Below are 15,923 nucleotides of genomic sequence, written 5' to 3'. Positions count from 1 at the left end.
CTTCCCTACTCAGTCCACTCTCCTTACCCCCACACCCTCAAGGAGTGTGGTCCCCCATGCCTCCCTGTCCTTACTCAAGCCCCTTCCTCTGTTGGCACGCCCCTTCCTACTTCAGCCCTTCTGCAGGAGGCTCTGTGTGAAGAACATTCCCCTGGGCGGCCTTTTGGATGCCCTTGGGCAGTTCCTGGTCCTTCCCGTCCCCCTCCAGATGGCACATCCACTGCAGGCCTCACACTGTGTGGCTTTTACTTGTTAATCTGTGAGTCTAGGGGCAGCCAGGTCAAGATGAGGCACCACCCGTTAGCGGTAGCTGTCTTTCCTGGGGCTCCCTGAGGATTTGGGGCAGAGCAAGCTGTTGAGGAGTGTTGAGTGATTGAAAAAATAGCAATGGCAACGATCTGGGCCAGGCACGTGACATAGCAGATTTACCTCTCATGGCACACCCTCGGGATGTGTGTCACTCTCTCCACCTTGCAGCGCACGTGTGACTTGGGATATGTGAGTTTGTGCAACTTCTCTCCTGCAGAACGGGGCTAAAACACAGGTATGTCTCAGCCCTGGCCCTCCTCTCCACCATGTCCCGGGCCAGCCGCTCCGGCCCGGGCCAGAAGGATGTGGGGTCAGAGAAGCCACAAACAGGCAACTTCCTTTCTCCTGTCTCCACTTCCCACTCAGCCGGGACGGCTCCTACTCATTTTCTCAAGATCCTTATCTGCTCCTGCACTCGGAGAAGTTTCCCCATACCTTGCACACTACCCAGGAGAGGTGGGGAAAGGAGTGTTCCATGTGGTCACTGGGCGTGAGTAAGCATCTCTCCTCCCTGTGACTTCCCCGCCTCTGCACCAGGGGCTGGGAAACCCCACTCAGGTCATCGAATAAAAGCTCTGGGCCCCGCAGCATGGGCCAGGGAAGAGCTCTTAGCTTCACCAGACACATCGAGACCGCTGCAAGGAGGTCTGAGCCAGACCCCCCAGGATGAAGCTCATCACCGTGGCCCTGGTGTGCCTGCTGCTGGCTGGGATGTGGCTGCACGAGGCGGACAGCAGGAGCAGTGAGTGTGGTTGGCGTCACTACGCTCCTCCTTGGGGAGGGTGCTCTGGGTTTGTGGGCAGGGCTTGCCCTGAACTCAAGGCCTCTGTCTCCCCTCCTCCTGGAAGAATTCTTCCTGAAGAGGGTGAATGGAGGACTTGGATGCGGTAGGGGCAAGGGGCCGGAGGGAGAAGGTGTTTAGGCCAGAGCCACAGCTCAGCTGCCAGCCTCAGCCGAAGCAGGCCCTGCCTCATCCAGGGAGCTCTGAGGCTATTTAGGCAAGCCAGGAGGCCTGAGGAGGGACTGGGTCCTGCCTCTACCGGGGAACAGGTAACAGGCAGAGTGTAAAGTCAGGACTGAGACTAGAACGGGTGGCTAGTCACTGTCGGGCAAGTGTTGGCCCAGTGACTCAGGCCAGTCACTTTACCTCTCAAACTCTGCGTTCCCTGCTGGAAAAATGGGATTGATAATGCTTGCCCTCGGGGCTCTGGAAAGAAGACTGATCTAATTCCAGGCACCTGAAAAACGCTGCGTAGACAATGAAACGAGGAGGAAGGAGCCAGGATTGGAATTTGAGTCTCTTGGGGGGTGGGGGGTGGCAAAGAGTGTGTAAAGTGGCCGAGTTGGGGGTGGAGCCTGGACAGGGCTGAGGGCCTGGGTAAAGGGCATTCTAGAGAGGGGGTGGAGAGCATCTCAGTTCCTGAAAGCTCTTCCCTGGTCATCTCATCCGTTTGAACTCCTTGAACCATTCTTAGTCTTGACCGAAAGCCACAGACCACAGTTGTCCTGTCTGCACCAGGCTCACTGGGCCCCCAGAATGTGGAGTCCTGAGCCCTTGAACCCAAATATTGGGCCAGAACCATACACTCATGGTGGGATGTCAGAACTGGAAGCTTCTTAAAAATCAGTCCAAAAAGTCCTATTTGACAGATGGGAAGTCTGGGGCCCAGATGGGGGCTCATCTTGGTCCAGGCCACACAGCTGGATTGGAGGGAGCTGGGATCTGAACCCCAATGTCCTGACCCTCTGCCTACCTACAGAACTAGGTGGCTGATGAGACAGCACTGCACTGGGCTGGATGTAGTCCCCAAGCCTGGGCCTGTCCCAAAAGGTTTTGTTTGTTTGTTCGTTTGTTTGTTTCTAACCACTTGGATAAAAGGAACAACGTCCAGGTTAAGAAATAGATGCAAACCATTTTTTTTGTGTGTTTTTCTTCTAGTGCACGTATCGTCCTCCAACTGTTGCTTCACGTTTGTGGAGAAGAAGATTTCCTCGCAGAGAATCCAGTGTTACAAAAACACCAGCTCCGCGTGCTCCCGCAGTAGTCTAATGTGAGTGGCCCTCCCTGGGTCAGTTCCTGACTCCCTCCTCCAGGGACCAGAAATCAGCCCACCTGGAATTAGAATGGCAGACGCTAGATGGCGATGCTCCACCAGATTCTGGTTTCCGAACCTGGAGCGAGGCCGCCAAGATCTAGGTGTGCAGAGCCCAGCATGGGCGCCAGGGGGAGCGCCGTGCTTCTTAGCAGGTGCCAGGAGGGATGCCCCTGCGCTCCCACAGTGACTTGGGTTTCTTGGAACTCCAAGGCGCCAAGTATTATATCCTGATATTTTATGTCCAGAAGAAGGGACTGCTTAAAAGCTCCAGGAATTACTGTGTAGTGGGAAAAGTGAGGGGGTCACAATTATTTCCTGCCTCGGGATTTGCCAACCTATAATCTTGGTTGACCTTGGGCGGGTAACTCTTCTGCACCTCATTGTCTGGGCACTCCTCTGCACTCCTTATCTGTGAAATGGAGTTAAGATGACAGTCGCATCATAGGGTCATTAGAAAGTTAGACTGAGGTAGCTTACCCCCGCTTTTCAGTATCTAGAAAGCATTCACGTATATGATCTTGGCTAACCCTTTTGGGGCACCCATTTTCATTATCATGAACAGTGAAGTTCAGGGAAGTAGAGATATTTGTCTGAGGTCACCCAGATAATTAAAGTTAGAATTGGTCTATAGTTTGGTTGGACAACAGCCAAGTTAAAGAGGTGGGCAGGTTAGAAAAGAAACACACACACACACACACACACACACACACACAGTGAATCTAAAGCAATGACTGAGGGTTCCAGATGGACACAGACACATGAAAAGATGGATCGAGGGCCCTCATAGATGGCCTAGGACGGAAATTTCCATACTAGCTAATCCTCAGAGTGTCGGCAGCCCTTACCCCGCCCTAATACAACAAGTCACACTCTCCAGAAAAGGGAGAAACTCAGTTGAATAAGCTCTTCCCGAGGTTTGGGAGTTCTTCCCAGTGTACAAGCCGCAGGTCTTATGCCACAATTTCATTTTACAGGCCCAGAGAGAGAAGCTTCGGGGAACCCAGCAGCAAGGAGGGGGAGATGGGACTTGTGTGTGGCACCCAGGGGGCAACTCAAGGTGATTCGGCTCCTCCTTTGTTCTTTTCCCACAGAATCAAGCTGAAGGGAGGCAGAGAGACCTGTGTCTTGCCGACAGCCCAATGGGTTAAGCAATCTTTAAAGTCCAAGAAACCATGCCTGCTAAAGTAAACACAAGTGGATTTCCTTCCATCCTGGACTCTGAAGACCGCATGGCTTCACCTGTCCCCCGCCTCAGCCCCTGACCCTATGCCCGTCCTTCTGCCCAGCTTTGCAAGGTCGTAGAGGGTTGACTCAGTCTTAATAAGCTATGTTGTTGCACTTTATATATTTAAATGCTAGAATCTTCAATTCCTGCCTCCCTGGGCTTCTTGGATCCCACAGGGATTTCGGATGCAAACTTGATTGTCACTGAGAAGCTGGGGCCAGGAGCCAGGTGGGTGGGGGTGGGGAAGACTGGTTGGTGCCAGAAGAATTGACTTCTTATCAACAGAGACAATAAATGACTTGCATGTCTCAGCTGACTGCCTTTTCTTGGGGCGTGGGGGGAACATTAATTCAGGACAGTGATGTAGATTCTCTGCTTCCAGGTTTGGCGGGGGGGGGGGCGGGGGGGGGGAGGAAGGCACGGTGAAGCAGAAAACGGGAACTCAGGGTTGGGGTTCCCAAAGTCACAGCTGCCCTAGCTGGAGGGGATCTTGTGAGGTCATCCGCCTGTAAGACATTGCTAGGCCCATTCTACAGATGAGGTGACTGAGGGTTGGAGAGGGACAGAGATAGGCCAGAGGATACACAGCGAGTCAGGGTCAGGTCTGGTGGTAGAGCCTGGGGCTCCTGCCTCTCAGGCCAGAACTCTCCCCTGTGTCCCAAGATGGCAAGTGACGGCCTGACACAGCATGCAAGATAGACACATAGGGGAAGCGGAGGCCCCGTCCCTGTCAAACCAGTCCCCGACTGGTGCAGTGTGGGACTCCGGGGAGAACAGCAAGGGAGGGATGTGGCTTCTGGGTCTCAGGGTTGGTGCCCTTAAAGGAGTGGCCTTAGGGGAGAAGTCCTCATGGCTGCTCTAAAAGAGGCTTCTCTCCTTTCCCTGGCAGCACAGTGTCTGTCTGGCCCACTCTTCTTAAACTGCCTCTTCCCTTCTGCCCCCACGACCGCCGTGCTTCCTCCCATCCTCTCTTGTAAGGACCACCGCAGGGCAGTGAGTTGCTCTCAGCTCTCCTTTGCCAACTCCTTCCAACCCAGGGTCCCAGGCCACCCACCCTGGCATGCCTCTGCCCTCTCCATGGCTCTTGAGGGCTTTGGCCCCTCCCTCCTGCCTTCAGAACAGACTCCAAACTCCGCCCGCCCGCCCGCCCGTTGATATTCCAATCCCTCTACAGCCCCGCCTCAACCTTCCTTTCTAAAGGACCCTGCCTCTTCCGTCCCCGGAACCCCAAACTCCAACCCCTCTCCCTTCCTTTCCATCCTGTGCTTCCTCGAGAAGAATCTTTGCCGTGACTGCGCTCTGGCATCCTTCAGGGTCGCTACTAACTAGGACCAGGTCATTTCGTTTTCCCCTGGAGGTCAGGTGCACGTAGTGTCTGTATTACTCTGAGGACCGCTTGGAGCGGGGAGGCATGGTGGCAGAGAGACCAGTTAGAAGCTGATGCTGGGGGCGGAGTAATTGTTCTAGAACATGCTAGGCTGCTGATCCAGGCCCTCTGCGACACTCCAATGAGCCCAGGTCGGCCAGCCACCAACCTCGCGAGGGCCTCCCCAGGTCGGCCGCATTCCTCCAGCGCCCTCCGCCAGCCACATGCGCCTGGGAGCGCCCCCTACTGGTTGGAAGTGACGCTTCCCCAAGAGAACACCCTTAGGAGATTTTAAACAAAATGTATTTTCTGCAACAAGCCCACAGTCTTACCAATGGCCTTCTCCTTTCTGCACTAACCTAGTTAGCTACACTTCACATTCGCAAGGTCTTCCCCTCCCCGGATCGCAGCAACCCAAGATCTGGAAGCCCATACAATGGCTGGGGAGTTAGGCAGAGACAGACCCACTGCTGGCAGCTTATAGGTCAGGGAACTGGGGCTTATGACGGGAAGCAGCTGGCTCAAGGCCTTGCTTTAAAAAAAGATCACCAATATTAAAAACAACCCCAAGGCCGGCAGTAATTCAAATAACATTAAATATTACTTAAGACCTGGTACTTTTTTTTTTTTTTTTTTTTTTTGCATCACAATATGGAAAGCACCTTGTTTGAAAATTACAGTAAAATTAGTCCAGGGTATAGCCGGGCAGTCTGGAGGTGAATAAATCGTCGTTTCTCACACTCTGGCTTGGTCTTAGTGTGGCTGGACGAGTTCAAGGCTTCAGGGCACGAGATTTTTGACTGAGCTGTTTCACATACTCCTGGACCCATTTCTCCTTCGGGTCAGCACAGATCTCCTTGGCCAGCTTTGTCCTGAAGCTGTGGATGCAGGAGGGCTGCACAGTTAGATCCAGAGAGGACTCACTGTGCTCTAAACCCTGCGTGGCCCACCTGCTCCAGGTGAGGGATCCTCCCTGGGACAGGAGGGAGGGGGGGTGTGGAAAGAAGGGGACTCTGGAGGTAGTCGCTGTTCTTAGAGGCCCCAGAGAAGCTGGCCTGGCATCAGACAAAGCAACTGTGAGATTGCAAGCCCATTCGGGGAGCGGGGGTGGGAGGGGGTGTGGAGGGGAAAACAGCCCTCTCTGGGCCTGTTTTCAGTGTAATCACAGTCTGGTAAAATCGTACCCCCTGAGTATAAGATCCCGGGTTGGTCTGATGCCTGTCTTCTGGGGTGGCACTTCAGGTGCGGGGATGTGGGAATGAGGTGGGGTGGGGTCAGGGAGCGGGTGAGCAGCGTTTTTCTACCTACATGACAGCTGTCTGGGGACTGTGGCTGCTGGTGATTCGATAGGTTGTCAGCTTCGGCAAGGGGATCTTCTTATTGTTAAACGTGAAACAGCAAGGGAACAGGGCACTGAATGCACCTAGAGATAAAGTCACAAAGAAAAAGCCTTTTTGGAGGCGCTAGGTTTTTCTCAGCTTGAATAGGGCAGGAAGCATCTTTGGGGACAGGAAAGGAAAGAGGCAGAAATGGATCTTATCCACCCCAGGTCCAGTGCTCCTGCCCGAAGCCCCGAGGTGGGGTGAGACCTGGACCACATGGCTCAAGGTTCTCTCAGCTGCATGGTGCGGACACGTCATTGCAGACAGGGGCAGGCCAGTGTGACAGGTCCTGGCTCTGGTGCTCCGTGTGCCGAGTTTGCAAAGGTCGGCCAGGGTCAAAAAAAAGGCCCTGGATTTGGGGTGAACGGCTTAGGTTTTATCTTGGCTCTGCAATGGCTGGGGGTGGACGCGTAGGACCCCTCTGTCCCCAGCTTGGTCTTCAGCTTTCTGTCTTTAAAATTAGACGTTCAAGTGAAGCTCTGAGGATTCCCAGGGCTCTGATAGGCTCAGAAGTGGGACACTTTGGCTTTGGGCTTCCTAGAAGGAGAGGAAAAGGAAAAGAAGGAGAGAGGGCGGGAAGGAGGGAGAGAGGGGCTTACCTGGCTGGGCGAGCGCCTGGAGGCTGAAGGCGGCAGCTGCCAGCAGCAGGCACAGAAGCGCTGCGGAGACCCTCATGACCGCAGGGAGCTGGGGCGTGAGATCTGGAACTTTCTGGGCTGGTCTCAGCCTCTCTGCAATGCTGGTGGCCCTGCCTGCCTTTTATAAGGAAGCAGAGAGGGCAGGGGCCGCCAGAGGGACGACTGCCTGGGCCGCGTAATGGTCAAGTTGAGATGCAGGGCGCTCCTGAATCTGCTGAGCTGGGGGTTGGCTACCATCGTTTTCCAGGAATTTCAAGAAGGAAGCTGTGGCTGCAGCAGGGCAGGTACTGTTTCCTTCCAGCTGCCCAGGCCACAGAGAGGAAGTGGGAAGACAGACGTGGTACCACTCTCCATAGTGAGTGCTCCCAGGAGCTGTTCCAGGGTCTGGCTTTCTCTGCAACCAGAGAAAGAGCGCCGTGTGAGGGCTCTGCATGGGCGATGTATCTAGTCCTGACGAGGTGTATACCGTTATCATCGTGCCCATTTACAGATGAAGATGCTGGGGTGCGGAGACATGAAGTAACTTGCCCCAAAGTCTTGTGGGAAGTGAGTGGCGGCACCAGAAGAGAGAGCTGGTCTGTTTACATATAATCACTGCCACTGAACTGCAGAAGTCTTCCTCCGGGCGGGTTTATGTGGAAGTCTCGTACTTGAGACAAATCAAAGCCAGCTTCTGATGGATGACAAGGGCTCCTCTTGTTACCTACTGGTGCCCCCTTCTGCCACTCAGGCCCAGAGAGATACGGCTTAAAGTCCACTGATTTGTCCAGGACCCCTGTTTTCAGGGAGGACCGTTGAGTTTCTAGAGCGGTTGCTGGGAAGGCAGTTGCAGAGTAGAACAAAGTGGGGTCCTTGCTTCTGGGCCTGGCTCCCCACTGCAGTGAGCTTCTGGCTGAGCTTGAGCTTGGGCGAACATCCCCGTGTGCACGGTGGGAGGGGGGAATGGGCTTGGACTCTGGGAAAACACCTGCCAAGGGGTGTGGCCTGAGCCTTCTGTTCCCCATGCTTCTTCCCAGCTCCCAGACCTTACTTACTTTTTGGACCTGCCTGGAATGCTTTCCCCTAGGTTTTCTATTCTTGTGGGTCTTTCCACTCTAGCAAGTTATTTTTCACTTGTGTGCAATGAGGGTAAAAGCATGGAAATAGAGAGCTAAGATTAGTGAAATAGAAAATCAAATCATATATACTGGAAAGGATTGATGGAGCTCAAAATCGGTTCTTTGATGAACCTACAACGAAGCTAATGCTCTCCTGAGACTCACCATGAAAAAAAAAATACAAAAAAAGTGGCACCTGAGTGGCTCAGTCTGTTGAGTATCCAACTCTTGATTTTGGCTAAGGTCATTATCCCAGGGTTGTTGGATCGAATCCTAAGTCTGGCTCCACATTGAGCGTGGAGACTGCTATAGATTCTCTCTCTCTCTCTCTCTCTCTCTCTCTCTCTCTCTCCCCTTCTCTCTCCCTTTCTCTCTGTCTGTCTCAAACATACATGCAAAAAGGCACAGATAGCCAGCAGCAGGAATAAAGGGAGAGGTGTCACCCTGGAGCCTGTAGACTCCAGAAGGAAAATTGGACCCTTATGCCAAAAATTTTAATTTAGATGAAATGGATGAATTCCTAAAAAATATAACTTACCAGACTGCCAAAAAAAAGAGTAATTCTAAAACTACTGAAAAAATGGAATCAGTCATTGAAAATCCTCCTACAAAACATCCTCTGGTTCCAAGGGCTTTCATAGCTAATTCCTTCAAGCATCCCATGGATTAATCTTTCACAATTTTGTTCCAGAGAATATCAAAAGAGTGTGCACTCCATCTCATGTTTTTTTTTTAACTTAATGTTTATTTATTTTTGAAAGATAGAGAGAGAGCAAGTGGGGAAGGGGCAAAAGGGAGGAAGACACAGAATCCAAAGCAGGCTATAGGCTCTGAACTGTGAGAACAGAGCCCGACATGGGGCTGAAACCCCTAAGCTGTGAGATCATGACCTGAGCCACCCAGGCGCCCCCACTCCAATTCATGTTGTACATCTTACATAACTTTGACACAAAAATTTGTCAAGAACCACACGAGAAAGGAAACCTGTCCCCCTGGACACACATTCCTTTCTGGTCCACCCTCTTCTCTGACCTGGGAAGCCAACCTATGTGGATTTGTAGAGTAGGACTTCAGGTCTGCCGTCTGTGGGCAGCGCTTGCGCACTAGGGAGCCCCTTGGGGCGTGAGAGAGGGAGTAGAGTAAGGTGAGGTCTGCTGCCTCCTCTGGGCCTCAGCGTGGATGCAGTCCTCAACCAATGGCCTTCACTTCTCTCCAGGGGCTGGAGGGAGGGGGGCGCATACCCTGGCCTTTCCTCTTTGGGTTAAGGGTCAGTTCCTACACTGTTACTAGCCTCAGAGTACTAATGCACCCCTGTGGTTTCTCCACATTTAGCCCACATCTTGCTAAATAGCTTCTACTAATCCGTCCCCAGATCACTCAAATTTAAGTGTTATCTATTCCTTATTAGGACCCTCACTGGCATAGGTTTGGACCCAGTACCAGAAATGGCTCCTGGAAATGGTCCTTCCACATGGGATTCTGGGATTGGGTCGCTCATATATTTTAGGAGTGTCTGTTGGCATCATAGTTGCTTAAATCATCACAGGTAAGGTTGTGTGGCCGACTGTGTTTCAACGAGCCCTGCAGGTGATTCTGGTGTGTACCCAAGTTTGGGAACCATGGAGTTACAGCGCATCCCATAGCCATCTCTGATCTCTAGTGAAGCCACCAGAAAGCCTTGGCAAAAGAAGCATCCAGGGGCCTTCCCTGGGAGCAAGTAGATCCCTTTCAACAGATCCACTTCTCTGAGCCTTTGCACTCCTTCCTAACACCCCAGGGAAGTCTCAGATTACAGATTAATTAACTGCAGCCTTCTTTGTAAGCCTAGACTCCAATCAGCCAATCTGGCTGAGCATTAACATCATTTCCAGGTACTCGTGCTAACACATTAAATCCCGATTTTTCCGCAAGTACGCCTACGTCAATAAATTGGACGGAATGAGTCTTGTGTGTTCTTCTGCCATTAGTGACCACTCCTACACATGCACCCTGAACCCACAAATCGAGTGGGTGAAGGGACATCCAAACCCTCCTGACTGTAGGGACTCCTGTCTGTCCTTCCCTCTGCTTCGGGACATGATATCTCATAGGAGAGTGGGGTTAGGAGCCAGGGATCTGGAGTCAGCCAGTCATGGCTTCAAGTCCTATATCCACCATTGACTGGTTATGTGATTTGGAGTAAATCGCTTACCTCTCTGAGCCTCTAAGAGGAAACTGATGGTTAGTTATTACCTCACTTTGATGTCAGAGTTGAATAAGATAATCCATGGAAAGTGCTCATCACAGTGCCAACAACCTCCATTTCTAACTAGTGACCAAGTGATGCTCACGCCTCTGGTCTGGGGCCCATGCTGGGGAACCATGCTGTGATACATCTGAGTCTGGATCCCACTGGGAGGAGTGGGATCTGGGATGGCACAGGCTGGACAGTGCTGCTTCTTGAGCAGCAGAGACAAGGTGGGCACAGTTACCCCCCAGGAGCCCCAGGGCTGGAGAGGTAATCTGTGTTTTGGCCAGCAGGGATCAGTGGCAGCAGTTATGAGATCCCTAGATGTGAAATGGATGGGATGCTTACTAAGGGACTGCTTGACTTTAGGCAGAAAATTCTAAGTTTTATGGGCAGAAACCTAGTACAAGTCCCTGTATCCATGGGACTTGAATTCATGGCCTCTTGAAACCCAATGCAAGTCTCTGTATTCATGGGACTTGAATTCATTGATTCATGGCATCTTACCCAGTTATCAAATCTAAACAGTTTCATAGACCTGAAATCTTCAGATGAGGAAGACCAGGAAGGGCCCTTGCAATGCTAGGCTGCAGGTGAAATACAAGACAGTTGATTAAATTCGAGTTTCACATAAACAGTGAGCAATTTTTTTACTGTAACTATGCAATTGGCAGTATTTTTGCTAAATCTGGAAACTCAGAGGTCTATACTGTAAATCTTTGCTAAGCCTTCCCCAGAGGAGCCTACTGCCATATAACCAGGGTGACTCTGCCCTAGGGAAAGAAATACTGAGACCTTCTGGGATTATTTGATGATGGCTCTAAATGGACGCTATTCTCTGGATACCTGAAAATTCACCCAGGCTCCCTGGTCAGAGTGGGAGCTTATGGAAACTCTATTGGTTTGGGGTTTCACTCAATGATGTTTAGAGCAGAAGTTCAGCTACCTCCTTTCTAGCTCAATGATCTTTATACGATATAAGTCTCCCAGAACTTAGAATCCTGTAATTTTAGAATCATTTTCTTGTGTAGAGTCTTAGGATCCAAGCCTCCTGCAAGCAGTGTCCAGTAGCCCTGGGCAATCTTAGTGCCCTGCTGTCTTAGACTGGAACATGCTGGAGTTGGCTTCACTATGTCATGTTGTGATTTTCAGAGGTTTACCCATTGAAGTCTATTCTCGTGGAATAACTTGTTGGGAAGCCTTGATCTGTCACAGCTTAAAGCTACAACTAGTCAAGGAAGCACCCTGTACTTACGCTTTCCCCTGTCCATCTCACTTTACTCTTCAAAGCTGTCAGGAGTATTGAGATAGTACAGTCTTTCCACTTTACAGAACGGATATTTGACTGCTAGAATGGCAGTCAATGGGAAGGGAGTGAGCCAGCACTAACTGGCACTCTCTGCCCCCCGGGCTGGTCTCTCCAGAGAAAGGCAAGCCTGCAGAGGAAGAGAATAGCACCCTTGTGGCACCAGAGGAGGGAAGTCCCTCCATCCCCCCGCAAACAGTGCAAAACCGCTTGCTTACTCCTTCCTTCACACCTCCTTCTCTCCTATCTCCACATTCACTTATAATATCCCATCCACCTGCAACATTATTCCTTCCATTTGGCCCCCAACAGGAATCATGTGAGGCCTGACTTAAATTGTGCTTCCAGACCATACAGATTCCACATGGGACCAAACCTTGTTCTGAATGGATGCTTTACAGAAAACAGGACAAATCATAGAGGAACATTTTGATAAATGGACCATATTAAAATTAGGAAGCTTATTTCATCAAAAGGCATATTTAAGGGAGTGGAAAGAAAAACCACAGATTATGAGAGGTGTTTCAATTCACACATTTGACAAAAGATTCCTATTAGGAATACAGAAGTTACTTCTATTAATTTATGATAAAAAAGACAGGCAATCTACAAATGGACAAAATCTAAATCTAAGCATTACCAAAAATGGACAAAAAGCATGGCCTGGAGTTCATGAAAGAAGGCATCCAACAAATATTTGAATAGATGCTCAACTTCAGCAGTCATGAGTATAATGAAATTTTAAACCGCTACTATGTGGATTATGGGAAGTTATACTCATAATCAGAATGGCTAACTTAAAAAGAATTGACAGAAGTGTTGCAATACCAAATGTGGAGCAACTCTAGTCCTTATACATTGCTGGTGGGTGGGAGTGGATGTAAATTAGCACCATAGTTTTGGAAAATATTTGGCAGATTTGAAAAAAGGTTTGGTGGGTGAGCATATATTCAACATACACATATCCTATGATCTCTGTGTGTATTCCTATCAATCACCAATCATCTATTTATCTATCATCTACATTCTACCTCTGTATTTATCTACCTCTGTGTCTGTCTATCTATCTATCTATCTATCTATCATCTGTCATCTACCTGTAAATCCTAACGTTTGCACCAATACCTCCAATTTCAGGCCAACACAACATGCTTTTTTCCCCTAGCTTTCTGACATTCCTATGTTTTGTCTATGGAAACTTCTCCAACAATAAGTGGCTTGACTTCTGTTATCTGCAATATATTTGCTTATTTGCTACACCCTTCTCTATGTCAACATTCTCCTAGTTATGTAGCTAACTTAGTCCCAATCTTGTTGGCCCTGAATTGTGGTCCACCTTCTTGGACCCAGTCCTACCAAATATGCTGTTCAAGTTCATGGTCTTGTCCGAGCCCTGGTCCCAAAGAGCACACTGGGCAAGTCCCTGATTCTGGTCCTAGCCCCAGCCCAGGTGAAAACCCCAACCAAATTCCCAGCTAAATGCCTGGCCCTGAGCCAGTGAACTTGTCTGTTGAGATCCAGGCATTGACCAAAGGAAAGGAGAACAAATACTGACTGTATGAAGCCATGACTCAATAAGACAGAGCCTTAGATGAGGACCTGTGTACAGATAGTTCATTTGGAAGTGATCAATGGAAAGGGATCAAGGATCCCAGGGATCAGGACTGAGCAGGTGGCAGAGGTGGAGAAGGAGGAGAAGCCAACACAAGTATGCATAATCCAGGTCAGCATAGAGGGTAGTGGGGACTGATTCCCCTGGGACTACCTGAGACGCCTATGGAATGGCTCCCAGAATCCACCACTGGAAAGAAGGGTGGCAGGAGTGTGTGAACTACTGCCTCCACTCTTCACTGGCAGTAGGTTGTCACCCTGTGTTCCCTCCCCCGCACTTCTGAGCCTTGGGCGAATGTGTAGGCTGAGCCAAATCCCAACCTGAGAAGGCACACGAAGAGGAGCCTGTGGGCAGAAAGCAAGAAGTGAGGAGGACACTGGCAGCATATGTGGAGAGACTGAAGTGAATCACAGCCTGAGGCAAGCTGTGACCTGAGGGTGAAATCAGAGGTGTGCCCAAGAGGATGGCCATCATCTTCAAGTGACCTCCCCAGTCTTCACTCCTAGTTGACAAGGGAATAAGTCGGGTTCACAGATATTAACCAATCAATACAAGGATGTGGATTTCCAAAGCACTAATGTTCAAGTTAGGCCATGTAAAACATCAATAACTTAAATGAGATGACACATTACTTATGTGTTTATGTTTAATGTTGTGAACAAAGTTCGTTGTAAGTTGAAATATGATGACACAGTCCTGGAGTGCAGCTAGCTGGGCAAAGCTCAGGGGAAACAAATGGATTGTGTTTTGATTGTGGCCTGGGTGTCATTCTAGGCTGTGTCTTCTTACATTGGAAATTGGATTTGTGGTCAGGCTATTTCATGAAACCCTGGTCCCAGACGTCATCAGCCAGCTTGTCCTTGAGGCTGTGGAAGAGAGGTGAGAAATGGATGGAGCTCTTGTGGCCAGAAGTGCTCCTCTTACCCAGCTGATACTCAGCTGCTTATTGTCCCTGGGGCTTGACTGTGCTACCTTGGACTTTAGTGGAAAGCTGGTCTTTAGACAGGTGATATATCTGACTTGTAATAGGCTAGGCTCCTGGCTGGCTCAATGTTTGTTTTTTAAAATATATATACTTTAATGTTTATTTTTTTGAGAGACAGAGCATGAGTCGGGGAGGGGCAGAGAGAGAGAAGGAGACACAGAATCTGAAGCAGGCTCCAGGCTCTGAGCTGTCAGCACAGAGCCCGATGTGGGGCCTGAACTCACAGACTGCGAGATCATGACCTGAGCCGAAGTTGGATGCTTAATCAACTGAGCCACCCAGGTGCCCCTGGCTCAATGGTTTTAATCCTGGGTGCTTTACTTCCCCAATCTACCCGAGCTAACAGGCATGGCCAAGATTCCAAGAGACATGGAGGGGGCTTGTAAGGCCATCTGCCAGGTCCCCTCACTTTCTGCCTGTGAAACAGCACAACCTCCCATTTTGTATGGGGCATCTTAATGCCGGAGAGAGAGATCCAATTGTCCTAAGTGACATAGAGTCAGGGTCCGTTCTGGGACCAGATCCCAAGTGCCATGCTTCCAAGTGTACTCAGATTGTCATATCCCTCCACATGATCACAGATTACAGGCCCTGCAGAGCTGGGTCAGTGGGTCTTTCCCTCAGGGAGTGGTCTGTTCTTTGTGCCTTACTATGGTGGGCCTCATGTCTGAAAATGGAGCCAGCCATGCTCACGAAGTACAAGACAATCTTGACACTAAGAGACTATTAAGGAAAGGAAGTCCCATGCCTTCAAACAGATGCTTGCAATTTTGGGAGATTGGGGCTGGAGATAGCTTAATTCTGTGTCTCAAGGGCACCAGCTGTCTCTAAATAGTTGCCTTATGAGATTGTAAGAGAAGGTCTATGTTCCAGGTCAAATGCTTTCCCTCCCCAACATTTAACATACCACTCCATCTTGCCCATTCTACCTAACCTCACCCCCACTCCCAGCCTGCTTCACCTCCCCTGTACCATTACAGTGGCCTGCCTGCCCTCAGGCCCTCCCTCACTTACTCCGACCCCATACTCAGATACCAGGTCATTCTTCCTCATGTGCATCTTGGAATGTGACACTGTTCTTCACTCCTATTTCCAAAACTTTTAGTGCGTCTTGTTTTTCCAGAGTCCAGCCAGATGGGATTTCCCCCTCCATCCACTCTCTTCCTCCCCCTCTTGTACCAGCTCTGAAGAATCTTTTCATTTCCCATTGCATGCCATTCCCATTCAAGACCAGTCCTGTTGAAGATTTTTTAACGAAAAGCCTTGAAAGAGCTTCTAGGTTATAGACATCTAGTTTCCTCTAGTTTCACTACTAGGACAATAGTCTGGGTTTGAGGATTAATTAGATAAAAGTTGGGGTTATGGAGAAAAGTTTGAAGCAAGAGAGAGACTGGACAAAAGGAGGTGTGATGAGAAAAGAAATGTGCAGGTGATGTTAGAGACTGGAGCCAAAGGCTGGAACACCCTGAACCTCAGTTGAATCTAAAATACTTCTTAGAGGATGGCCCCCAAACCCTAAATTGCCAGCCATTGCTGCCGTTTTCTTCCTCCTAGCTAAATGTTACCCCATGAAAAATAAGACCAAGTTGTTTAGGGGCACCTGGGTGGCTCAGTCAGTTGAGCGTCCGACTTCGGCTCAGGTCATGATCTCACAGATCATGAGATTGAGCCCCACGTCAG

At 50.0% G+C, this 15,923-nt stretch overlaps 2 protein-coding genes across 2 annotated transcripts; one reads left to right on the top strand and one right to left on the bottom strand.

Annotated features, from left to right (window-relative positions):
* Window positions 1-975: 975 nt before the first annotated feature.
* On the top strand, window positions 976-3,593 carry CCL1 (C-C motif chemokine ligand 1). Its single transcript, XM_047080464.1, has 3 exons — window positions 976-1,051; window positions 2,249-2,360; window positions 3,497-3,593. The coding sequence occupies exons 1-3, from the start codon at window positions 976-978 to the stop codon at window positions 3,591-3,593; spliced, it is 285 nt and encodes a 94-aa protein (XP_046936420.1).
* A 2,175-nt stretch (window positions 3,594-5,768) lies between these two features.
* On the bottom strand, window positions 5,769-7,053 carry LOC124512850 (C-C motif chemokine 13-like). Its single transcript, XM_047080454.1, has 3 exons — window positions 6,978-7,053; window positions 6,305-6,419; window positions 5,769-5,874 (listed from the first exon to the last, which is right to left on the bottom strand). The coding sequence occupies exons 1-3, from the start codon at window positions 7,051-7,053 to the stop codon at window positions 5,769-5,771; spliced, it is 297 nt and encodes a 98-aa protein (XP_046936410.1).
* Window positions 7,054-15,923: the final 8,870 nt, after the last annotated feature.

The sequence above is a fragment of the Lynx rufus genome, unplaced genomic scaffold, assembly GCF_022079265.1.
Source record: "Lynx rufus isolate CCGP_SWC_20201006 ecotype Redwood Valley unplaced genomic scaffold, mLynRuf1.p SCAF_18, whole genome shotgun sequence".
NCBI lineage: Eukaryota > Metazoa > Chordata > Mammalia > Carnivora > Felidae > Lynx > Lynx rufus.
Note: the sequence above shows the minus strand (reverse complement) of the source record. Positions and strands in the feature narration are given on the sequence as shown.

Excerpts from the sequence above, each read along its gene's own strand:
- CCL1 (XM_047080464.1), top strand. The coding sequence starts at position 976 with ATGAAGCTCATCACCGTGGCCCTGGTGTGCCTGCTGCTGGCTGGGATG. Across the intron at positions 1,052-2,248 it reads CGAGGCGGACAGCAGGAGCA|TGCACGTATCGTCCTCCAAC; the intron begins GTGAGTGTGGTT and ends TTTTTCTTCTAG. Across the intron at positions 2,361-3,496 it reads TGCTCCCGCAGTAGTCTAAT|AATCAAGCTGAAGGGAGGCA; the intron begins GTGAGTGGCCCT and ends CTTTTCCCACAG.
- LOC124512850 (XM_047080454.1), bottom strand. The coding sequence starts at position 7,053 with ATGAGGGTCTCCGCAGCGCTTCTGTGCCTGCTGCTGGCAGCTGCCGCC. Across the intron at positions 6,420-6,977 it reads CCAGGCGCTCGCCCAGCCAG|GTGCATTCAGTGCCCTGTTC; the intron begins GTAAGCCCCTCT and ends CTTTATCTCTAG. Across the intron at positions 5,875-6,304 it reads AGTCCCCAGACAGCTGTCAT|CTTCAGGACAAAGCTGGCCA; the intron begins GTAGGTAGAAAA and ends CTGCATCCACAG.